Source organism: Saimiri boliviensis, chromosome 11 (genome assembly GCF_048565385.1).
Source record: "Saimiri boliviensis isolate mSaiBol1 chromosome 11, mSaiBol1.pri, whole genome shotgun sequence".
Classification (NCBI taxonomy): domain Eukaryota; kingdom Metazoa; phylum Chordata; class Mammalia; order Primates; family Cebidae; genus Saimiri; species Saimiri boliviensis.
Genome location: NC_133459.1, coordinates 14348887 through 14373706, shown reverse-complemented (window position 1 = coordinate 14373706; position 24820 = coordinate 14348887). Strand labels below are relative to the sequence as shown.

General features: G+C 47.6%; 1 protein-coding gene across 4 annotated transcripts in view; it reads left to right on the top strand.

Moving 5' to 3' along the window:
- The window catches only part of CASP9 (caspase 9), a 28664-nt gene that overhangs the window by 3065 nt on the left and 779 nt on the right, over window positions 1–24820 (top strand). Inside the window, exons 2-9 of one of the 4 annotated variants that reach the window (XM_074380108.1) lie at window positions 1535–1775; window positions 2751–2801; window positions 7336–7370; window positions 8167–8343; window positions 9181–9270; window positions 10493–10640; window positions 21912–22091; window positions 23032–23141. In XM_074380108.1, coding sequence (XP_074236209.1) covers window positions 1535–1775; window positions 2751–2801; window positions 7336–7370; window positions 8167–8343; window positions 9181–9270; window positions 10493–10640; window positions 21912–22091; window positions 23032–23141 — 1032 coding nt within the window. Of the gene's footprint in view, window positions 1–1534; window positions 1776–2750; window positions 2802–7335; window positions 7371–8166; window positions 8344–9180; window positions 9271–10492; window positions 10641–21911; window positions 22092–23031; window position 24820 lie in introns of those variants that run through there. The other 3 variants (XM_003934979.4, XM_074380109.1, XM_010345566.3) reach the window with 3 other exon arrangements.

Here is a 24820-nt window from a genome sequence, read left to right as displayed (position 1 = left end):
ATCCTCCCACCTCAGCCTCCTGAGTAGCTGGGACCACAGGCGTGTGACACCATACCTGGCTTTTATTTTTGTTTTTTGTAAACACAGAGTCCCGCTGCATTGCCCAGGCTGGTCTAGAACTCCTGGGCTCAAATGATCCTCCTACTTCAGCCTCCCAGAGGCTGGAGTTGCAAGCATGAGCCACTGTGCCTGGCCTGTCTGTCAACCTTGGCCCTTGCTCTGCCTTCATAGTCCCCCAGTCAGTGCCCATGTCCTGTGGCCCCTCTTTCTTTGTGTCTTTGCTTTGTCCTTTCACTTCTCTCTATTCCAGCTGTATATCGTCTTTGCTGCCTCCTGATCTGGCTGTGGCTCACTCTTTTCCATTTTTCACCCTGATCTCAGCAAGATTTTTTGAAAAGTGTATCTGTCTCTGTCACTTCATTCTTAAAACTCTTTCATGGCTGGGTGTGGCAGCTCACACCTGTAATCCCAGCACTTTGAGAGGCCGAGGTTGGAGAATCACTTGAGGGCAGGATTTTGAGACCAGCCTGGCCAACATAGTGAAACCCCATCTCTATCAAAAAATACAAAAATCAGCTGGGCATGTTGGCGCATGCCTGTGGTCCCAGCTACTGGGAGGCTGGTGTGGGAGAATCACTTGTACCTGAAAGGTGGAGGTTGCAGTGAGCTGAGATGGTGCCACTGCATTCCAGCTTGGGTGACAGATCAAAACTCTTTCTCAAAAAAAAAAAAAAGATGGCTGGGCACGGTGGCTTATGCCTGTAATCCCAGCACTTTGAGAGGCCAAGGCGGATGGATCACTTGATGTCAGGAGTTCGAGATCAACCTGGGCTACATGGTGAAACCCTGTCTCTACTAAAAATATTTTTAAAATTAGCCAGGCATGGTGGTGCATGCGTGTAATACCAACTACTTGGGAGGCTGAGGCAGGAGAACCGCTTGAACCTGGGAGGTGGAGATTGTAGTCAGCCAAGATTGTGCCACTACACTCCAGCGTGGGTGACACAGTAAGACTCCGTCTCAAAAAAACAAAACAGAACCAAAAAACCAATGGAAAAACTCTTTGGTGGCACCTGACAGGTCTCAGGATGAATTTCTTGGCCTGGCCACACAAAGGCCTTGTCCCTTTCCACTGTCTACCTCCCCCATCATAAGACTCTGAATTCACTATTCACTTCCTGATGTTCCTGTACCCCCCAGCCCCAGGTTCCTTCCCTCTGGGCACTTGTCTCTTGCTGTGTCATTGCTGATTTGCCTGATTGCATTCCCCCTTAGAAATTTGCTGCTTAAGGACTGAGACTGTCTATGGCAGCATTGCCAGCACTTTGCATAGTGCCGGGCATATTTTGCCCTGCAAAATGATGAATAGATCAGCAGAGGTTGGTAAGTGGCACACACTCAGCGTACCTGCAGGCTCCATTTCTGCCTGCATGCCTGATTGTCTAGACGTACAGTAGCTGGGAGATGGGAAGACAAGGTGAGAGCCATATAAAAGTACATGGGTAATGAGTATCCTGCCTTTCTTTCCAAACAGCGGGCAGGCTGTGGATCTCGGCGGGATCAGGCCAGGCAGCTGATCACAGATCTAGAGTCTCGGGGGAGTCAAGCCCTTCCTTTGTTCATCTCCTGCTTAGAGGAGACAGGCCAGTGCATGTTGGCTTCGATCCTGCAAACTAATAGGCAAACAGAAAAGTTCTTGATTCCCAAAACAAAGGATCTCAGACCAGAAACACCCAGACCAGTGGACCCTGGTTGTAGAGGATTCGGTGATGGCGGTAAGTGTCAAGAGAGTGATTGATGGGTGGGCATGACAAACAGTTGTTGGGGACTGACTCTGAGTACAGGTGGGTGGGCTGAGATTCAGAATTTAATTTCAGTGTTGTCTTTTTGAATGCTCATAGGGACGGCGGGATTCTGGGAGGGTCTTCAGGAGGTTGAATCTTGGCAGACCCTCCTTTGAAAAGCATGTGTTGAGGTCTGTTTTGGATGTACCGGGTTTTTGTTTTTGCTTTTTTCCCTGCCTTTGAGAGAGTAGGTCCCAGGTTTTGATCAGTGTTTCCAGGTCCATCTATTGTTTTGGATTTGCCTTCGGGTCTGGGTAGCTTGGACTACCCCATGTCTGGGGGCAGGAGAAAGGCCTTGGTTGTGTCTGCCCCGTACAAACAGACATCTGCAAAGCATTTACCCTTGCCTGCTTCCCTTAGAGCAGGTGTCCCCAAACTTTTTACACAGGGGGCCAGTTCACTGTCCCTCAGACCGTTGGAGGGCCACCACATACTGTACTCCTCTCACTGACCACCAATGAAAGAGGTGCCCCTTCCTGAAGTGCGGCGGGGGACCGGATAAATGGCCTCAGGGGGCCGCGGCCCGTGGCCCATAGTTTGGGGACGCCTGCCTTAGAGCAACCCTGCAAGGCGTTATCATTAGACCCATCCTTGTTGATGGAGAAACTGACTGAAGCTCACGGAAATTAATACTTTGCCAAAGGTCACATGGCTACATCCAATAAAATGCATAAATCCCAAGAATACAGCTGGGTGATTTTTACCTATGTGTACCCACAGGTAACTAACATCCAGATCATCAAGATGAAAACATTCCGGGGTCCTGTAAGACTCTCCTCTCTCTTTCCATTTATTCCCACTTCCCCTTTCCCAAGGTAATCACCGTTCTGATCTCTATTGCCAGAGATCCCTTTTGCTTGTCCTTGAACTTCAATATAAATCTTTTTTTTTTTTTTTTTTTTAAAGAAAAGAATGAAGCAGAGGAAGAAAGAAGAAGAGAAAGAGGGAGAGAGAACGGTAGTGTTGCTTTATTGCCCGGGCTAGAATGCAGTTTAAAAAAGCGTATTGAAAACCTCTTTTATGCTTAATAATGGAAACAGGAAAAAAAAAATGAGGGAAGAAAATAACAAGCAGCCAACCAATATTTCATTTAAACCTGTAAGTAGGTGTGATGTGGTACTGATAGGAGTGTATATTATGTGTGTTTAAAATGGAGAGTTCTGTAAATGTTTATTAAGTTTACTTGTTCCAGATCTGAGTTCAAGTCGTGGATATCCTTGTTAATTTTCTGTCTCGTTGATCTGTCTAATATTGATGTTGAAGTCTCCCACTATTATTGTGTGGAAGTCTAAATCTCTTTATAAGTCTTACGTATCTGGGTGTTCCTGAATTGGGTGTATGTATGTTTAGGATCGTTAGCTCTTCTCTTTGCATTGATCCTTTTACCATTATGTAATATCCTTCTTTGCCTCTTTTGATCTTTGCTGCTTTAAAGTCTATTTTATCAGAGGCGAGAATTGCAACTCCTGCTTTTTACTTATTTATTTATTTTTGCTCTCCATTTGGTTGGTAAATATTTCTCCATCCTTTTGTTTTGAGTCTGTGTTTCCTTGCATGTGAGATGGGTCTAGATGCAGCATACCAATGGGTTTTGGCTGTGTCTTTTGATTGGGGGATTTAGTCTATTTAAATTTAGGATTAATAATAATATGTGTGAGTTTAATACTGCCATTTGATGTTAGCTGGCTGTTTTGCCCATTAGTTGATGTAAATTCTTCATTATGTTGATGCTCTTTACTTTTTGGTATATTTTTGGAAAGGCTGATACTGGTTGTTCCTTTCTATGTGTAGTGGTTCTTTCAGAAGCTCTTGTAAAGCAGGCCTGGTGGTGATGAAATCTCTGAGTACTTGCTTGTTCACAAAAGATTTTATTTTTCCTTCGCTTGTGAAGCTTAGTTTGGCTGGATGTGAAATTCTGGGTTGAAAGTTCTTTTCTTTAAGGATGTCGAATATTGGTCCCCACTCTCTTCTGGCTTGTAGGGTTTCTGCTGAGAGATCTGCTGTAAGTCTGATAGGCTTCCCTTTGTGGGTAACCTGACCTTTCTCTCTGGCTGCCCTTAGTATTTTCTCCTTCATTTCAACCCTGGTGAATCTGACAATTATGTGCCTTGAGGTTGGTCTTCTTGAGGAATATCTTTGTGGTATTCTCTATATTACCTGGAGTTGAATATTGTCCTGCCTTGCTAGGTTGGAAAAGTTTTCCTGAATAATATCTTGAAGAGTATTTTCCAGTTTGGATTCATTCTCTTCGTCACATTCAGGTACACCTATCAAACGTAGATTAGGTCTTTTCACATAGTCCCATATTTCTTGGAGACTTTGCTCATTCCTTTTTATCCTTTTTTCTCTAATCTTGTCTTCTCATTTTATTTTATTAAGTTGGTCTTCGACTTCTGATATCCTTACTTCTGCTTGATCAATTCGGCTGTTAAAACTTGTGCATAGTTTGCGAAGTTCTTGTGTTGTGTTTTTCAGCTCCATTAATTCATTTATATTCCTCTCTAAATTGTCTATTCTCCTTAGCATTTTGTCAAACCTTTTTTCAAAGTTCTTAGTTTCTTTGCATTGAGTTAGAACAAGTTCTTTTAACTCACAGAAGTTTCTTATCATCCACCTTCTGAAACCTAATTCTGTTAATGGAACGCACTCGTTCTCATCAGGCCTTGTTCCATTGCTGATGAGGAACTGTGATCCCCTATAGAAGGAAAGGCGTTCTGATTTTGGGTATTCTCAGCCTTTTTAGGCTGTGCACCAAGAACCGCTGCCCAAGGACGCCGGCAAAACCGCCCCGCCGGCCACAAGAGTCGCGTTGGCAACCCATGGGGCTCCTCCGCTGGGAATCTCCTGGTCCGTGAGCAACAAAAATTCGTCTGAAAGTGTGACGTCCTCTCGTTCTCTGTGCTTTCACTGGGAGCTACAATCCCAAGCTGCTAGTGATCAGCCATCTTGGATCTCTCTCTAAATCTTTTTTTTTTCAAGATGGATTCTTGCTCAGCTACCCAGGCTGTAGTGCAACAGCGCATTCTCGGCTCACAGCAACCTCTGCCTTTCAGGTTCAGGAGATTCTCCAGCCTCAGCCTACCAAGTACCTGGGATTACAGGCATGTGCCACCATATCCAGCTAATTTTTTTGTATTTTTAGTAGAGACAGGGTTTCATCATGTTGGCCAGGCTGGTCTCAAACTCCTGACCTCAGGTGATCTGCCCACCTCGGCCTCCCAAAGTGCTGGGATTACAGGCGTGAGCCACTGTGCCCAGCCCAGTATAAATCTTATCTAGTCTTATATACTCTTGAGCCTGGGTTCTTTCACTCATCATTATATTATCTGTGAAATTCATTCATATTGTTGTGCATATCAGTAGTTCATTCTTTTTAATTTCTAGATGGCAGCAGTTCCTATTCTGAATGATCCACAATTTATTTAGCCATTTTCCTACTGATGGACACATGGGTTGTTATCAGTTGGGGCTTTGTTCCCATGGCAGCATGTGGAGCTCTAGAATTTGCTGTTTCATGGGTGCCTGGTGGACCATTACGTGGTATCAAAGTTAATATTCATAATAGTAATGGGGAACGTTATTGAGTATTTGCCGAATAACTATGATTTTGGGACAATCCCCTAATGCAGAGAAACAGACAAACATGATGAGGCTATGAAGCTGCATTGGCTTGAAGTGCAAGGAAGAAGACAGGTTCTGGAATTGGTCACGTGCACTACTGTCCTGCAAAGGAGGCAGGCAGAATACAAAGTTCATCTGTTATTTGGTTCTGAGAAATGTCAGCATGAGTCATTTAGGACCAACAGTCAGAACTGGAAACTTCCTGTTCTTTTGGAGGGTGTTTTATTTCCTGTTTGTTGTGAGTATTCCTAGTAGGAGCTTAATTCTGAAGGGTAAATAATAATAATAATAGTAAGATCACTTTATTATTTTTTTTTTACTTTATTATTATTTTTTTGAGATAGGGTCTTGCTCTGTCACCCAGGCTGGAGTGCAGTGGTGTGATCTCGGCTCCCTGCAACCTGTGCCTCCCAGGTTCAAGCAGTTCTCCCACCTCAGCCTCCTGAAAAGCTGGGACTACAGGTGCGTGCCCACCATGCCTGGCTAGCGTTTGTATTTTTTTGTTGGCATGTTCTCTCTTCCCTCTGTGTTTTTTTTTGTTTTTTTTTTTTTGAGATGGAGTCTCACTGTGTCGTACAGGCTAGAGTGCAGTGGTGCTATCTTGGCTCACTGCAACCTCGGCCTCCCGGGTTCAAGTGATTCTCCTGCTTCAGCCTCCCTAATAGCTGGGACTACAGGCACATGCTATCACACCTGGCTAATTTTTTGTATTTTTAGTAGAGATGGGGTTTCACTGTGTCAACTAGGATGGTCTTGATCTCCTGACCTCGTGATCCTCCCACCTCGGCCTCCCAAAATGCTGGGATTACAGGCATGAGCCACCGCCTGGCCTGTTGCCTACTTCTTTACTGTACTCATGGTGACAAAGGAAAGGGAAGATGGAGCCTCCTTGTTGAATATACCTGGCCCCCAGTAACCCTTTCCGATTGGCACAGCTGCGGGCATTCACTCGTGTGAGCTTGCAGCTTGCTGATCTATGTCTGTAGCTCCATTTTTCAGGCTGTTCTTCCTTAGAAAAGAAATTATTTGGGGGCTTCTTTTTGTTAAGAGGGAAATTCTGCCAAGGGCTGTTTTACCCTCACTATCTGCCTAAATATTCTATCTCCTGTATCATCAGTGGCTCATTCCTTTTTTGTTTTGTTTCTTTGTTTGTTTAGGTAGACACTAGACACTAGCTCCTTCCTTTTTGGGCTGTATAATGTTCTCTCTTATGGCTGTGTCACGATTTGTATATCTATCAAGTTGTTGTTGGCTTGGTTGTTCGCAGGTTGGGCTTTATGAATAAGGTCTCAGGGAACATTTTGGCCAAGTCTTGTGTGCCCGTGTGCTCTTGTTGCTCTTGGATATATACTTGAGGGTAGACTTGCTGGTCAGAGGGTAGGTGTGTGTTTAACTTGGTTAGAAACCTTTAAACAGGCTTGGTGTGGTGGCTCATTCCTGTAATCCCAGCACTTTGGGAGGCTGAGGCGGGTGGATCATGAGGTCAGGAGTTCAAGACCAGCCTGACCAATATGGTGAAACCCCATTTCTACTAAAAATACAAAAATTAGCCAAGTGTGGTGGTGCGCACCTTTAGTTCCAGCTACTCAGGAGGCTGAGGCAGGAGAATCACTTGAACCCACGAGGCAGATGTTGCAGTGAGCTGAGATTGCGCCACTGCATTCCGGCTTGGGCGACAGAGTGAGATTCTGTCTTGAAAAAAGAGAAAACAGATCTCCAAGGCAGCTCTGCCATTTGGCTCTTCCCCAAGCAAAGCCTGAGGGTCCAAGTTCCTGCTGCTCTGTTCTTGGGAGGCTGTCCTTATAGAGCTCCATGCCCCTCCTCTGCTGCACCCCAGCATTCATGTTTCCCTCTTTCTCTGTCCGTCCAGGTGCTCCTGGGAATCCGAGGGGAAATGCGGATTTGGTGAGTCTCCATGAGATTCGGTGCCAGGAGCTTGGGCTCTGGGCCGTTCCCTCTCCACCCCTCAAGTCCTTCCCTGTAGCTGTGTCAGGAGCGCAGGGAACCCAGTCCTAGGCCAGCCTCCCTGACTCCAGCCCAGCACCTGCTGGGGCAGATTGTTCAACCCTGCTCTTGCTCATCTACAAAGCTTGGGGCAGAAGTGGTGGAGACCTGATGAGGGGCAGGCATCGGGATCCATACCAAGTCACCACTCTCTCATTTACAAGTATTTATTGTGCAGCTCCTGTGCTCTGTGGCGGGGCCATCTGGGAAGGAGCCATCAGTCTGTTAGGGGAGAGAGGAGTTAGGCAAGGGAGGATATAAATAGAAATAGTGATGAGGTACCATGAACAAAGGAACAGGCTGCCTTGAGAGAATTGTAAGGGGACCAAGCCTGGGGAGGGAGCAGCCTTGGGTGCCCCCTGGCGGCCTGGGCACAGTTCTGCTGACAGAATTCTCAAGTGCGCTCCTGGCCTGGGTGACTGTGAAGGTCCTTTGGGATGAATGCTTGTTGGATTTCCAGGTTAGCTGTTGGATTTCCAGGTTAGCAGCTCCCTTCCCTGAATACTGAGATGGGGACTCACCTTCTAGTGCCTGCCTGTCTGTCCTGCAGTTGATTCTCTTCTGTCCTGGAATGCCAGGTGGAGACCCTGCTACTCCTTGTGCAGGAGGGCAGACCCCGTTTTCTTCCTGCCTCTCCAGACTGTACCCTAGTGAGTGCAGGGAGAGCCTGGGTTTATGTGTGTCCCTGTGCTGGCAGGCTTATGTCATGAGCTCGGAGCCCTGTGGCCACTGCCTCATTATCAACAATGTGAACTTCAGCGACGAGTCCAGGCTCAGCACCCGCATCGGCTCCGACGTCGACTGTGGGAAGTTGCAGCTCCGCTTCTCCTCACTGCATTTCATGGTGGAGGTGAAGCGCGACCTTACTGCCAAGGTACACTCACTATCTGTGGAGGGAGACGGGGTGGGGGGCCGTGGGTGGGGAAGTGTCTTTCGAGGAACCCCAAAAGCCAGCTGACTCCCCAGACGTGCCCCTTACATCTAGAGGACCGTGGGAGGCAGGATGGCCCAGTGGCTACAGGTTCAACTTCAGACGTAGAAGTCTGAGTTTGAGGATTGGCCCTCTTGGCCACCTGCTGTGTGACCTTCTGTGCCTCAGTTTCCTTGTTTGGAAAGCAAGAGTAGTACCCATCTCCTTGGGTTGTTTTAGGGGTTAAGCGAACAATGCCCAAGCACAGCACCATCTCCCCGAGAACGGTGGCTGTTACGACGGCTGGGACTGTCAGCACTTCAGCACTGGCCCTGGGAAGCTGAGAAAGGGCACTGCCCAGGTCTTTGGGCTTGGCCCTTTGTTTTTTGTTTGTTTGTTTTTGAGACAGAGTCTCACTCTGTCGCTCAGGCTGGAGTGCAGTGCTGAGATCTTGGCTCACTGCAACCTCCACCTCCCAGGCTCAAGCAATTCTCCCACCTCAGCCTCCTGAGTAGGTGAGATTACAGGTGCGTGCCATCACGCCCAGCTATTATTATTATTATTATTATTATTATTATTATTATTTTGTATTTTTAGTAGAGATGGGGTTTCACCATGTTGGCTAGGCTGGTCTTGAACTCCTGACCTCAAATGATCTCCCTACCTCGGCCTCCCAAAGTGCTGGGATTACAGCTGTGAGCCACTGTGCCTGGCCAGGCTGGGCCCTTTTATTGTCAGGAAGGGCCCAGGCTGCAGCCAGACCTGTTGGTGCTTCTGGCTCACCTCAGCCCTCTCTTGTAGGAAATGGGGCTGGCTTTGCTGGAGCTGGCGCGGCGGGACCACAGTGCTTTGGACTGCTGTGTGGTGGTCATCCTCTCTCATGGCTGTCAGGTAGGAAGCCTCCCTCTGCTCCTTGGGCAGGCGTTGGGTAAAAGCTGTGCCAAGAGGTCGTGCAGGGGCCCTCTCCCTTCCTGTATCCAAAACATCCTTGGCTTTGTGGAAAAGGGCTGTGGGGCCCTGCCCACCTCCCGCTGTTTTCTTGGGAGCCATGTGGTCCTCTGAAGAGTTGGCTGCACCTTCCCGGGCGGGGTTTTGTTCCTGGGAGAAGCCCTCTGGGAGAGGGAGGGCAGAGACCAGGTCTGCTCCCAAAGCTCCTGCCCCTGGAGCTTGTTCAGAGGCGGGCACAGCACACATGACATCTCAGCTCCTGTCCCTGTCCTGCAAGGCGTTGCTTTAGGCCCCTTGCTACTGCTGGGACTCAGGACACCAGGCCCACTGGGGCCTTGGTCACTCACTCATGTGTTTGTCATGTGGCTAAGCCCTTACTCCTTCCTGGGCCTCGATTTCCTCATCTATTAAGTTGAGGAGTTGGACAGATCACAGTTACAAGCTGGGGCCTGGAGTCCCCCTGTGGTCTGCACAGTGTTTTGAAAACTGGCAAATTTCACATAAAAATCAGGATTCCTAGTTTCTCTTGACAAACCGCAAAGGTCTTGCCTGACCGGGCTAGCATCCTTGGCCAGTGAAACTCCAGCCTGTGGTTAGGCAGGGCTTTTCCCTTTGGTCCTTTCTCTCATACTGTGGTCCCTGGAGCTCGTGAGGAATGTGGACTCCCAGGCTCTACCCTGGACCTCTTCATTCCCAGTCTGCCCAGTAACAAAGTTCCCAGGTGATTTCTGTGCACTTGAGGTTTGAGCTGAATTGATTTAAAGCAGCCACTGTCAGCGTTGAGCTGCCTCAGTCAGAGGGGCCTGGAAGACCAGATGGCTGGTTAGGAGATCTGGATGGGGCCGGGGAATCGCATTTCTTACAAGTTCCCAAGTGATATTGATGCCGCTGCTCCAGGGGCCAAACTTTGAGAGCCAGTGGTCTAGAGGCCGCAGGCAGCACTCTCTAGGCATACTATCTGGCCCCTAGAGGCATATGAGTTTGAGATGAGACCCCTGGAATAGAAGCTGATCAGTCTTTCCAGAACCAACCTTCTCTGTCTCAGTTAGCCTCATGCCCCTGGCTTTGACCTTCTGAATGCTTGGCCCCCACAAAACCTCTGAACAGGCTGTGGGATTCCTACTCCAGCTTCTTGGTGTTATAACCAAGGCTCTTGGTCTTCTAGGCCAGCCACCTGCAGTTTCCAGGGGCTGTCTACGGCACAGATGGATACCCTGTGTCACTTGAGAAGATTGTGAATATCTTCAATGGGACCAGCTGCCCCAGCCTGGGAGGGAAGCCCAAGCTCTTTTTCATCCAGGCCTGTGGTGGGGGTAAGCAGCTCCTCGGCCTCCCTGTGGGTGGGTCTGGTGGGGAGGGGCCCGCCACCTGCTGCTTTCTCTAGCCTGTCCCTCACAGAGCCTACGAGGTGTCTCCAGGCAGTCAGAGGGTACCACACATGGTCTGTTTTTGGCAGCACTTTTGCCTGGCTGGAGCGGGCCTGCACTGTCTGCTTTGTAGAGGTTGGAGTCTTCTGTTTCATGGCACAGTAGCGTCATGGGCTCCTGTAACTTCGGCAGCTTCAGTTCCAGAAACTTGGCAAAAGAAACAAAGCCCAAGAGAGAGGAAAGACCTTTTTTATTTTTCTTGTCACCATTGCCCTGACCTCCATCAACTAGACCCCATTTCCACTATCCCAGAGAAAGGGTGGCCACAGCGGAACTGCAAGGAGAAACCAAAGAATTTAATTATTGGAATTCCCAAAAGCGTAGTTGTGGGGTTTTGAAGAATTTTAAGGATACTTGGGCTGCATGCAGTGTCTCACTCCTGTGATCCCACTGCTTTGGGAGGCTGAGGCAGGAGGATTGCTTGAGCCAGGAGTTTGAGAGCAGCCTAGGCAACACAGTGAGACCCTGTCTCTATTTTTTGTTTGTTTGTTTTTTAAAGGATTACTTGGATTATTTGTAGTTTTGCTATATGCTCTGATTTTAAACTCAACTCCTACTACAGTATTAACCTGATTTTCTTTTTCTTTTTCTTTTTGAGACAGAGTCTTGCTCTGTTGCCCGGCTGGAGTGCAGTGGTGTGATCTTGGCTTATCACAACCTCTGCTTCCTGAGTTCAAGTGCTTCTCCTGCCTTAGCCTCCCAAGTAGCTGGGACTACAGGCGTGTGCTACCATGCCCAGCTAACTTTTTGTATTTTTAGTAGAGATGAGATTGCACCGTGTTAGTCTGGCTGTTCTCCATCTCTTGACCTTGTGATTCTTCCGCCTTGGCCTCCCAAGGTGCTGGGATTACAGGTGTGAGCCACTGAGCTCCACCCCTGATTTTCTTATAAAAGAGGGAAGAGAGAGAAATACGGGGTTCCTGGTTTGTGGGTCATGACAGGAATATCAGGGAGCACTAGAAATTCTGTCCCAGGGAGTCCCCGCTGCCCTAGGCTCTCCATGGACTGGGACATTCAGAAGGTATATCAGTTCTTGCCTCTAGCCTGATCTGCCAGATAAGTGGCCACTGTTATCCCACAGTGCTGTTCAGCTTGCCCAGCTGTGATACGGGCACCTGTGGTATGTTTCTCCTGTGCACATCCAACTGCCCCATACCTATTCCATGTTGGCAAAGTTAGGTGGAGGCTGCTCTTCTGGCCACATCTTTCATCCAGTAATTGTTTATTGAGGGCCAGCTGGATACACCAGGCTGTGTGCTAGGTGCTGGGGATAGGGGAAAAACAGTTTCAGTTTCCTGGAATTTAAAATTTGACATGAACTGTATTAAGTCACTGTCATGACCCATGCCCATGAACTGACCATAGGTGATTGAGAACACATGATTAAACCCTGGATTGGCTACTGACCTATCTGTCACACAACCCTGGGTCAGTTAATCTCTAGACACTTCAGCAAATGGGGATAATAACAAAACCCACTCCCAAGCTCAGGTGATTCTCCCACCTCAGCCTCCTGAGTATCTGGGGCTACAGGTGCACACCACCATGCCTGGCTAATTTTTCTATTTTTTTGTAGAGACAGGGTTTTGCCATATTGCCCAGGCTGGTCTTGAACTACTGAGCTCAAGTGATTTGCCCACCTTGGCCTCCCAAAATGCTGGGATTACAGGCGTGAGCCATTGTACTTGGCTGACTTTGATACTATTTAATGCACTAATCGGTGTGTGTACAGTGACTGGTTCATTTTAATGACTGAAAACCCAGACTGCCCCCCACTCCCATTCCGGAGGACCCAGTGTCACATAAGAAGCCCCCACCCTGCTGTTGCCAACACAGTTCCCTCAGAATAGCAGTAATAGGAAGCAGGGAAGGCTGCTACTCTCGGGGTTGTAGAAATCCTTCTCTACCTCACCTCCTGTCTTATCCACAGTGTGTGGTCCAGCAGTGCTCTTCCTCTGGAGCCTGTGGTCCTTCTTTCTCCTGTGAATCAAATAAAAGACAAAAAGGGCAAGGGCATTAGGAATGCAGGCTGAGCAGGCATACCTGCTTTCTGGACAGTTAGCTAGTCTTATGCTCCTCCCATACCTCATCCAGTCTCAGCAGCAGGGAGGGCTTTTGTCATGTGCATGTCTGCAGTGTCACTCTGAGGACTCGTAGCAGGGCTTCTAAGGCCTTTGGTGACCTGGCCCCTGCCACTTCACCTCTCCGAGCCTGGCATGCTCTGAGTCCCTAGCAAGGCTTAGCCGTCGCACGATGTCCAGGCTCTTGCTTGCTCTTCTGCCTGCTTCCCTGGCTAACTCTTTTTAAAAAATTCATTTTACTTATTTTATTTTAGAGATGGGTGTCTCGCTGTATTGCCCAGGCTAGTCTTGAACTGTTGGGCTCAAGTGATACTCCCACCTCTGCCTCCCAAAATACTGGGATTACAGGCATGGGCCACCATGCCTGGCCCCTGGCTGACTCTTAATCAGCCATCCTTCTGGTTACAGTTTATTGTCACTGCCTCCAGAAGGTCTTCCCTAAATACCCCCTTTCTTGGCGAAACTCAGAGTTAGCTGGCTTTTGTGCTTCTGCAGCCCCTGTCCCTCCGCTGCCATAGCACTGTCTCATTGTATTGAGACGGGCTTTTTTCCTGGTCAGCTCCAAGGGCAGGGCCGGGCCTGCTGCCCCACAGCCAGGCCCCCAGCCTGGTACAGAGCTCACAGTCTGGTTGCATCTCATGTGGATTCTAATTGTTTGAATTTAAAGGAGAACCATATAAAGGCATCTATGGTGGTTCATGCCTGTAATCCCAACAGTTTGGGAAGCTGATGTGGGAGGATCTCTTGAGACCAGGAGTTTGAGACCAGTCTCTATAAAAAATTTTAAAACATTAGCCAGGCATGCTGGTATGTGCCTGTAGTCCCTGTTACTTGAGAGGTTTAGGCAGGAAGATCACTTCAGCTCTGGAGGTTGAGGCTATCCAGCATAGATGACAGAGTGAGACCCTGTCTCTCAAAGAAATAATTAAAAAAAAAAAACAAAAAACACCCAGCTGGGTGCGGTGGCTCAGACCTGTAATCCCAGCACTTTGAGAGGCCGAGGTAGGCAGATCCCGAGGTCAGGAGTTCAAGACCAGCCTGACCAACATGGTGAAACCCTGTCTCTACTAAAAAAATAAAATAAAAAAATTAGCTGGGTGTGGTGGTGCATGCCTGTAATCCCAGCCTCTCAGGAGGCTGAGGCAGGAGAATCGCTTGAACCTGGGAGGCAGAGGTTGCAGTGAGCTGAGATCACACCACTGCATTCCAGCCTGGATGACAGAGTGAGACTCCGTCTCAAAAAAAAAACAAACCAAAAACCATTACATTTGTGAAATCAAGTGACCGTGATTAATATTTAAAAAGAAACCAACATAAAAAAAGTGTATGAGCCAAATTTGGCATAATGTAGATTTCCACCATTAAAACAAAACACACAGAAAACAGCAAGATTTCAAAACCGACATGTAGCAATTAAGATGCCCCTTGGGAGTCAGGTTCCTGCTTTGCCTCCGCAGGCTGCGTGACCTGGTGCTTAATGCTGTTACCACATGGTGGCACCACGTCAGCTGAGAGCAGAAATAGAAATGTCCCCAATCTCTGCCAGTGCCTGGTGGGGTGTCTGTTTACATGCGTCAGAACACCTGCCTTGGATTTTGAGGACTCTTGCATTGTTATTTTGTAACTCACTGTTGTAATAATTTAAAAATAATTTTTAAATATTAATTTTAAAACCCTCCAACATGTCATGCACCCCTTCATTAAGAGGTGACAGCACCAGGGCTGAAAAATGTGCCTTAAAGTCGTTAACTTTGGGGTGCAGTGTCAGCGTGCTGGTCAGCCACGTGGCCGCCTCTCTGAGGCTGAGCTGTCAATTTCGGGATTTGAGAGATCGGGCTGAGAAGGCGAAAACAGTGACCATATGTTGCAGTGGTTGTGGATTATCTGTGCGGAGGGAACATCTCCGCTTCCTACTGCATATTTATTCTTATGGGGAATGAGTCCCACCTTCTGGGGAGTTTTGCATTAATGAGGCGAAGAACCGAGCCATGCATAAAATGTGGAACCCCCCAGGCAAGGCCTTCACATCAGATTTGTGGAACTGGATGACATGGGAATGGAGCTGTAGTAGTCCCCGTACCTGACCCACTCTTTCCGTTTACCCCACACCCCTGCTCTGATCCTGTTGCCTCTTCTCAGCCTCTGCTTACCCCGTCTCCTCTCGCCATTCTTACGGCATACCCTGCTTAGGCATCCCTTCTGCCCCTGCAGGCTGCCAGGCAGACCCAGCACAGTCACGCTCAGGGCTCAGGCCTCCTGCCTGCGCAGCTTCACGTCATTCCCAGACACCAGGGGCAGATTCCGAGTCTCTACCAAGAAAACAATGAGAAGCGATGAACCGAGAAATCTAAAGAAAAGCATGGCTGTCACAGATCAAAGGGATCCCCCCTTTTGCAGGCTGGGGGCCTCCATGAGAAGCAGGGTAGTTGAGAGGCACAAAAATACGGGGCAGAATTCTGCGCCCCTGCACATTAGCTGGGAGAATGCCAATTACCAATCATTTCTAAGCGTTAGCTGTGTGGAGTAAGAGGTCAGTAGGTTTTGGTGTTATTATTATGGGGTTGCCAGAACCACCTCTGTCCCTGCTGTACGGGCCCCCAGCTCCTCTGGGTGGACCCTGACTTCCCTTAGTCACGATCCAGCCATGCAAACACGCCTGCGGTACAGCCAGCACGTGCTGTCTCTCTCACCAGGACCATTCTCCTTGATGGCATCAGGGCCTGGGTCACAGTCACATTCTCCAGGAGTGTTTTCCCAGGGGACCCTCTGGACCACTCCTACTCCAACTTCGGCCTATTTTTTAAAAAAAAATTCTTTCAGGCTGGGTACGGTGGCTCATGCCTGTAATCCCAGCACTTTGGGAGGCCAAGGCGGGCTGATTGCCTGAGCTGAGTTTGCCACCAGCCTGGGCAACATGGTGAAACCCTGTCTCTACTAAAAAATGCAAAAAATAAGCTAGACATGGCAGGGTGCACTGTAGTCCCAGCTACTCAGGAGGCTGAGGCAAAAGAATTGCTTGATTCTGGGAGGTGAAGGTTGCAGCGAGCTGAGATCATGCCACTGCACTCCAGCCTGGGTGACAGAGTGAGACTCCATCTCAAAAAAAAAAAAAAATTTTTTTTTTCTGGTTAAATATATATATACGGAGATATATGTATATATTTTAACCAAAGCTCTTGTTAGCTGCCTTCCCTCCTGAGTAGCCCTCTGTGCTCCCTCTTACCCCACCCACCATAAGCCCTACTGCAGAAGGCCTCATCCCGGGAGACCTCCCTCTGCGTCGCCTCTTCAGTGGCTCTGTAGCTGAGCCATGTGGGGTACAAGTCCTGCCATGACCTCTCTGTTTTCCAAGCTTGGCACTGCTTTTGGGAAGTCTAGGTTTTAAATGGAAAAGACAAAAAATACGGCAACTTAAAAAAAATCCTTCAGAACGTTATAAGCTAATATAGCCGTCTCAGTTTTCTGTCTTCCTTTTGGATTCCAGCGCATGAGCACAGTCTGCTTTTCTCATCTATCGTGATCCCCGAAGCAGTTTCCCATATCTCCATGGCCTTCGTCATCACTGGCTCAGGTGGCTTTATAACGGGCTGTTTTCATGATAAACACTAATTTGCTAAACCATTTTCCTAATGTTGGCCATTGAGGTGATACCTAATTTTTGGCTCACACAACCACAGGTGCCTTTATACAGAAAGCTTTTGGCTGCATTTGAATTGTTTTCTTAGGAAATTACTGGATTAGAAGGTGTAAACATCTCTATGGATTTTATTACCCACCACCTGGTGTCTATTTGGTATTTTTCTGATGCCGCCCTTGATTCTAGAAAAGGATTTGCCGTAGCTCAAGAAGTACAGATGATAACACTAGAACAAAATAGAGCGGAAACACAGGGAGAGACGAAAAGAAGGGTAAGTTTAGATTCCAAAAATACATCCTATGATGTGCTGCAGTTTCCTGCAGTTTTCTACAGTTTTCTAATGTACAAGTGAATTAAAAATTCAAAGTATACAACGACTGATTGTAGAGATAAAATAACTTTGCAGATGTAAAGAAATATGAAAAAATCCCAGCCATTGGTAATGGTAGACTCGAAAATGAGGTAGGTCAAAGTCCCAGTCAGCCTCTGTCTGGGGGGGAACCCTTAACTTCTCTGCATCTCAGTTACCTAATGACGTAAGATCGGATAGTGACATCTACTTGCTAGAGGTGACCTGTGCATTTTTTACACTTTCTAGCCACCATTAGAAATAAGATCACTTATAAGATCTATGGAATCTGGTGTTCTGTATCTGGTATTTGTAAGATAGCAGTTAGGAATAGGGACCCCAGACACATTTCTTCCCTTGGTTGTCTTAAAGGGGACACTGTGATACAGTGAACAGTTTCCTCAACTATATTTCTAAATATGGCTTTTAAAAAATTGTGGCAAAATACACATAACATACAATTTATTTTATTTTATTTTATTTTTTTACTTTCTAGTTCTAGTCCCCCCCCCCCCCCCGCCCCCTTCTGGCTGAAGCAACCATTTACTATCTTAACCATTTTTTTTTTTTTTTTTGAGATGGAGTCTTGCTCTTGTCACCCAGGCTGGGGACAGTGGCATGATCTTGGCTCACTGCAACGTCCGCCTCCTGGTTCAAGTGATTCTCCTGCCTCAGCCTCCCAAGTAGCTGGGATTACAGGTGTGTGCCACCATGCCCAGCTAAATTTTGTATTTTTAGTAGAGACAGGGTTTCACCATGTTGGCCAGACTGTTCTTGAACTTCTGACCTCAGGTGATCTGCCCGCCTTGGCTTCCCAAAGTGCTGGGATTACAGGCGTGAGCCACTGTGCCTGACCTCATCTTAACCATTTTTAAGTAGTATTTAAGTTCAGTGGTATTTTTATTTTTATTTTTATTTTTTTTGAGGCGGAGGCTCACTCTTGTCCAGGCTGGGGGTGCTATGACTCGATTTCGGCTCACCGCAACCTCCGCCTCCTGGGTTTAGGCAGTTCTCCTCCTCAGCCTCCCGAGTAGCTGGGATTATAGGCACATGCCACTGTGGTCAGCTGATTTTGCATTTGTAGTAGAGATGGGGTTTTACCATGTTGGCCAGGCTGGTAAGTTCAGTGGTATTAAGCTTATTCATACTGTTGTGCGGCCATCACCACCATCCATTTCCATGCCTCTTTTCATCTTGCAGAACTGAAACTGTTTCCATTAAACAGTGATTCCCCATTCTCTCCTGCCCACAGCCTCTGGCAACCACTATTTTTTAACTTTATGGTTTCATGAGTTTGGCTACACTTAGTACCGCACATATGTGGAATCACACTGCATTTGTGCTTTTGTGACTAGCGTATTTCACCTAGCATAATTTCCTCGAGGTTTATCTGTATTGTAGCATATGTCAGAATTACCTTCCGTTTTAAGGCTGCATAATATTCCATTGTAATGGATATAATACCACATTTTGCTTATCCATTCACCCACTGAGGGACACTTGGGTTGCTTCCATGTTCTGCCTATTGTGAATAATACTGCTACGAACATAGGTGTAGAAATACCTTTTTGAGGACCTGATTTCAATTCTTTGGGGTATATACACAGAAGTGGAATTGTGAATTGGATGGTAATTGATTTATCTTTAATTACATTAATTTTTGAGATAGAGTCTTGCTGTGTTGCCCAGGCTGGAGTGCAGTGGTGTGATCTCGGCTCACTGCAGCCTCCGCCTCCTGGGTTCAAGCAATTCTCCTGCCTCAGCCACCTGAGTAGCTGGGATTACAGGCATGTGCCACTATGCCTCGCTACTTTTTTTGTATTTTTAGTAGAGAAGGGGTTTTGCCGTGTTAGTCAGGCTGGTCTTGAACTCCTGACCTCGTGATCCATCCGCCTTGGCCTCCCAAGTGCTGGGATTACAGGCATGAGCCTCCGCGCCCGGCCTCGATTCTATAAGTTTTTGAGGAGCCACCATACTGTTTTCCACAGTGGCTGTACCATTTTTCTTTCCCACTAATAGTGCACAAGGATTCTGGTTTCTCTACAGCTTCACCAACACTTGCTATTTTCTATATTTTCTCTTTTTTTATATTTCAAACTGAGGTCTGAGGTTATATATATTTTTGATAGTAGCCATTCTAATGGGTGGGAGGTGGTATCTCATTGTGGTTTTGATTTATATTTCCCTGATGATTAATAATGTTGAGCATTCTTTCATGTGCCTATTGGCCATTTGTATATCTTCCTTGGGGAAATGTCTATTCAAGTCCTTTGCCCATTTTTTTTTTTTTTGAAACAGAGTCACCCAGGCTGACAGAGTGTCCCTGGAGTGCAGTTGGCGCGGTCTCAGCTCATTGCAACTTCTGCCTCTCAGGTTCAAGCAATTCTCTTGTCTCAGCCTCCTGAGTAGTTTGGATTACAGGTGCACACCACCACACCTGGCTAATTTTTTTGTATTTTTAGTAGAGACGTGGTTTCGGTTTCACCATGTTGGCCCGGCTGGTGTTGAACTCCGGACCTCAGGTGATGTGCCCACCTCAGCCTCCTAAAATGCCGGGATTACAGGGGTGAGCCACTGTGCCTGGCCCTTCCTTTGCCCATTTTTGAATCAGAATATTTGATTTTTTTTGTTGTTGAGTTTTAGGAATCCTCTAATCTCAATATTAATCCTTTATCAGACACGTGATTCGCAAATATTTTCTTTCATTCTGCAGGTTGCCTTTATACTCTGTTGATACTGTCTTTTTTTATTTTTTTAAATTTCTGAAACAGAAGATATTGTCTTTTTTTTTTAAAGACAGAGGCTCACTCTGACACCCAGACTGAAGTGCACTAGTGTGATCTTGGCTCATTATAACCTCTGCCTCCCAGCTTCAAGCAATTCCCCTGCCTCAGCCTCCCAAGTAGGTGGGATTATAGGCGTCCACCACCACACCCGGCTAATTTTGTATTTTTAGTAGAGATCGGGTTTCACCATGTTGGCCAGGCTGATCTCGAACTCCTGACCTCAGGTGATCTGCCCACCTCGGCCTCCCAAGTGCTGGGATTATAGATGTGAGCCACCGTGCCCGGCTCTTTTTCTTTTTTGAGACTGGGTCTGTCTTTTTTGCTCGGTCACCTAGGCTGGAGTGCAGTGGTGTGATCACAGCTCACTGCAACTTCAATTTCTTGGACTCAAGTGGTTCTCCCACCTCAGCCTCACCAGTTGCTGGGACTACAAGCACATGCCACCACACCTGGGTAATTTTTTTTTTTTTTTTTTTTTTTGAGACAGAGTCTTACTCTCTTGCTAGGCACCAGGCTGGAGTGCAGTGGCACGATCTTGGCTCACTGCAACCTCCACCTCCTGGGTTCAAGCAATTCTCCTGCCTCAGCCTCCTGAGTAGCTGGGACTACAGGTGTGTGCCACCATGCCCAGCTGATTTTTGTATTTTTAGTAGAGATGGGGTTTCACCGTGTTGGGCAGGATGGTCTTGATCTCTTGACCTCGTAATCCGCCCTCCTCGACCTCCCAAAGTTCTGGGATTACAGGCATGAGCCACCGTGCCTGGCCGGGTAATTTTTAAAATTATGTTTAGAGATGAGGTTTTGCTGGTCTGGAACTCCTGAGCTCAAGGGATCCTCCTGTTTGGGATTACAGGCGTGAGCCATGGCGTCCAGCCTGCTTTAATTCTATCAGCAATGTTTTGTAGTTTTCATTGTACGAGTCTTCCATCTTGGTTAAGTTAACTTCTAAGTATTTTATTATTTTTGATGCTATTGTCAATGGAATCATTTTAGTAATTTTTTTCTGATTGTTCATTGTTAATGTACAGAAATGCAAGGTTTTCTGTGGATGGCTTTGTATCCTGCTATTTTGCAAATTTTATTTGTTCTAATAGTGTTTTGTATAATCTTTAGGGTTTTCTACATATAAAATCATACCATCTGTGAGTAGAGATAATTTTACTTCTTTTTTCCAATGTGAATGTCTTTTATTTCTTTTTTTGCCTCCTTGCTCTATTTGAATAGAAATGGCAAGAGCAGGAATTCTTGCCTTCTTCTTGATCTTATAGGAAAAGGTTTCATTCTTTCACCAATGAGTATAGTGTTTGCTGTGCGTTTTTCATATCTGGCTTTTATTATGTTGAGGTAGTTTCCTTCTATTCCGAGTTTGTTGACTGTTTTTATCATGAAACGTTGTTGAATCTTGTCTTATGCATTTTCTGCATCAATTAAGATGATGTTAGGTTTTTTTTCATTCTCTTATGAACCCCAAAAATCTGAGACAGGCCTCAGTCATTTTAGGAAGTTTATTTTGCCAAAGTTAAGGACGTGTGCCTGGGAGACAGGTCTATGATGCCTTTCTCTGAACCTGATTATTAGGGTTCCAAATGTAAAGGGGAAAGGGTGAGATACTGAGAAGTACACAATTTTCATGTAAGAGCAGGGTAGGGGGAAAATAGTCATTCGTGCCTTTGTCTGGCTCAGTGAAGTTGCATTTTTACATGAGGTAATGTAGGTCGGCTGGGCGCGGTGGCTCACGCCTGTAATCCTAGCACTTTGGGAGGCTGAGGTGGGTGGATCATCTGAGGTCAGGAGTTCAAGACCAGCCTGGCCATCATGGTGAAACCCCATCTTTAAAAAAAAAAAAAAAAAAAAAGAGGTAATGTAGGACAAGGGAGGATAAGATAACAGAGACATATGAGGCAGGGGAACAACTGGATATGCATTTGTGCCAGGTGGGCAGAGGGGTGATGCCTCTGTAAAGATAAGCTATCAATTTACATTGCCATGATGAATTTTATCAGACATACCTTAGGGTAAATATCTTCGAGCTCACCGGGAATTTTCTTGTGGGCAACATTTGAGGGAGGTGTGTAGCTGTTCATCTCATAGCAATCTCGTTTAGGAACTAAAACGGGGAGGCAGGTTTGCACGACCCAGTCAGTTGCCAGCTTGACTTTTCCGTTTGGCTTAATGAGTTTGGGGTCTCAAGATTCCTTTTCCTTTCACACTGTGGTTAATGTAGTATACACTGACTTTCATATGTTGAACCATCTGTGTCTGTGTATTTCAGTGACAAGGGATGTTTGTTTCTGCTTCCTGCAGAGCAGAAAGACCATGGGTTTGAGGTGGCCTCCACTTCCCCTGAAGAGGAGTCCCCTGGCAGTAACCCCGAGTCAGATGCCACCCCATTCCAGGAAGATGCGTGGACCTTTGACCAGGTGGATGCCGTATCTAGTTTGCCCACACCCAGTGACATCTTTGTGTCCTACTCTACTTTCCCAGGTGAGCATATCAGAAGGGCTTGTCCTCGCAGCCAGTGGTTCTTCCCATCTGCCCTAGAGGCAACTGTGTGGTGAAAGAAAAGACCTGAGTATGAGTTCTGGTTCTGTCTCTTGCCCCTCTGTGACCCTGGGCAAGTTACTTCTCTGTGAGCCTCGGCTCAGGTGGAGTGGGCAAGGGTGTGCACTGCAAGGGGGCCGGCACCCGTGGACTCCTGTGCTCACCTACCTCTCCTCCGCCTGCCCCTGCCTCAGCCTTCATATCTTTAGCATGGGAATAGGAATTTTGTGCCTCCGGGGTTGCCATGGGGATTAAAGGTGGCTGGCGTGTCACTGAGCACAGTGCCTGGCATGTATGGGTGCAGCAGGGGGTAGTTTCCTTCCTTTTTTTTTTTTTTTTTTTTGAGATGGAGTCTTGCTCTGTCACCCAGACTGGAGTGCAGTGGCATGATCTCAGCTCACTGCAGCTTCCATCTCCTGGGTTCAAGTGATTCTCCTGCCTCAGCCTCCTGTGTAGCTGGGTTTATAGGTGTGCACCACCATGCCTGGCTAATTTTTGTATTTTTAGTAGAGACAGGGTTTCACCATGTTGGCCAGGCTAGTCTTGAACTCTCCTGACCTCAAGTGATCCGCCCACCTCGGCCTCCCAAAGTGCTGGGATTACAGGTGTGAGCCACCGTGCCTGGCAGTTTCCTTCCTTTCTTATCCCTTGGATGAGTCACTTGACTTTTCTAAGCCTTGGTTTCCTTGCTGGGAAAACGGGAATCATAGCCAGAGTCAGGAGATGGTCACAAGGGTGAAATAAGATCACGATTATGGCAGCGCCTCAGGGACCAGGCGGCTCCTGCTGGATGTGTGCATGAGTCAAGGTCTGGAGGGCACCCGAGCCATGTGCCTGGCCTGGGGTGGCTCTCCAGCAGTGTTCAGCCCTCCTCCTTCCAAAGGTTTTGTCTCCTGGAGGGAGCCCAAGAGAGGTTCCTGGTATGTGGAGACCCTGGACGACATCTTTGAGCAGTGGGCTCACTCTGAAGACCTGCAGTCCCTGCTGCTCAGGGTGAGTGCTGCCTTCCTCTGCAAAGGAGAGGGGAGGCTGCTGAGGGGCAGCGTGTCCTCCTGGGGCTGGGGATTGGGGGTGAGCAGGGCAGGCCCAAACCAAGGGTAAAAGGTAGTAGACTCCTGCCTCTCAGCCTTCGCTTGCCACGAGAGTCGGCACTTTTATTTCTCTTTATGAGAGGCATTCCTGCCTGTGGTGACATTTGCCCTTCATTCAAAGAGCTGCCCTCCCTGCCTTCTCCAGAGTCCCCAGGTTGACACCTCCTGCTCCTCCACTGATGGAGCTGGTCCTCGGTGCCAGTGCTATGGCTCTGTCCAGACTCTGAAGGCGGGTCATGTGCCCCTCCCCACACCCTGTGGCCATCGCACATGCACAGTCTTCTACTCTTGACCCTCAAGAATTGTGAACCCCTCCTCGTACAGCCCCTTGTCAGGAGGCCCCAGTGATGAAACAGACAGCGAAGGGTGGCCTGAGGGTGGAAGTACTCCATGGAAACCCCACTCAGAGCAGTTGCTTCTTCCGAGGGTTGCACAGCCTGTGGCTGCCTTGGGGAAGCAGCGTGTGTGGGCCCCTCCCTGGGCTCTGCTCAGGTATTCATGCCATGGCGAGGCGCTGCGGGGCTGGGGCCAGGCCTTGCTCCTACGGGAGGATCTGGCCTGTGCCTTGCTGAGCAGTAGGAGGAGAAGACAAGTAGGTTCTGGGTGGCCCCTGGCACAGCTCCCAGCCACTGGGTGCCACAGCCTTGGGCAAGGGAGTCTGGGACAGCCTGGGGCCCTGCAGCATGGGTTGGGGTCAATCAGTGCTAATAAGCAGTGTTTTCAGCTCTTGGTTCAGATCCCTTCATTTTTTTTTTTTTTGCAGATAATTTCAGTCTGACCTGAACTTTATGAATTTGGAAATTTTGAATTTTGAGTTTTGTAAAGTTATAGTCGAGGTACTTGTTCTTTAAGTCCCCCTGCTCAAAGAGGCTACTGTGTGAGCTTTTTTTTTTTTTTTTTTTTTTTGAGATGGAGTCTTGCTCTGTCACCCAGTCGGGAGTGCAGTGGCATGATCTCAGCTCACTGCAACCTCCACCTCCCAGGTTCTAGTGATTCTCCTGCCTCAGCATCCTGTGTACTTGGGCCTACAGGCCCGCACCACCTCACCCAGCTGATTTTTGTGTTTTTAGTAGAGACAGGGTTTCGCCATATTGGTCAGGCTGGTCTTGAACTCCTGACTTTGTGATCCACCTGCCTTGGCCTCCCAAAGTGCTGGGATTACAGGAGTGAGCCCCTGTGCCCAGACCTTTTGTTTTGTTTTGAGGTGGAGTCTCACTCTTTCACCAGGGCTGGAGCAGTGGCATGATCTTAGCTCACTGTAACCTCTGCCTCCCAGGTTCAAGCAATTCTGCCTCAGCCTCCTGAGTAGCTGGGATTACAGGCTCCTGCCACTATGCCCAGCTTATTTTTGGTATTTTTAGTACAGACGGGGTTTCATCATGTTGGCTAGGGTGGTCTCAGACTCCTGACATCACGATTTGCCCACCTTGGCCTCCCAAAGTGCTGGGATTACAGATGTGAGTCACTGCGCCCGGCCTGAGTTGTTTTTAAGGTGTAGATTGAATGGACATTCCCCCAGCCCCTCGTGAATTCTTCCTTCAGTCCAGAGAACTGAACTCACAGACCTCTCCATCATCATGT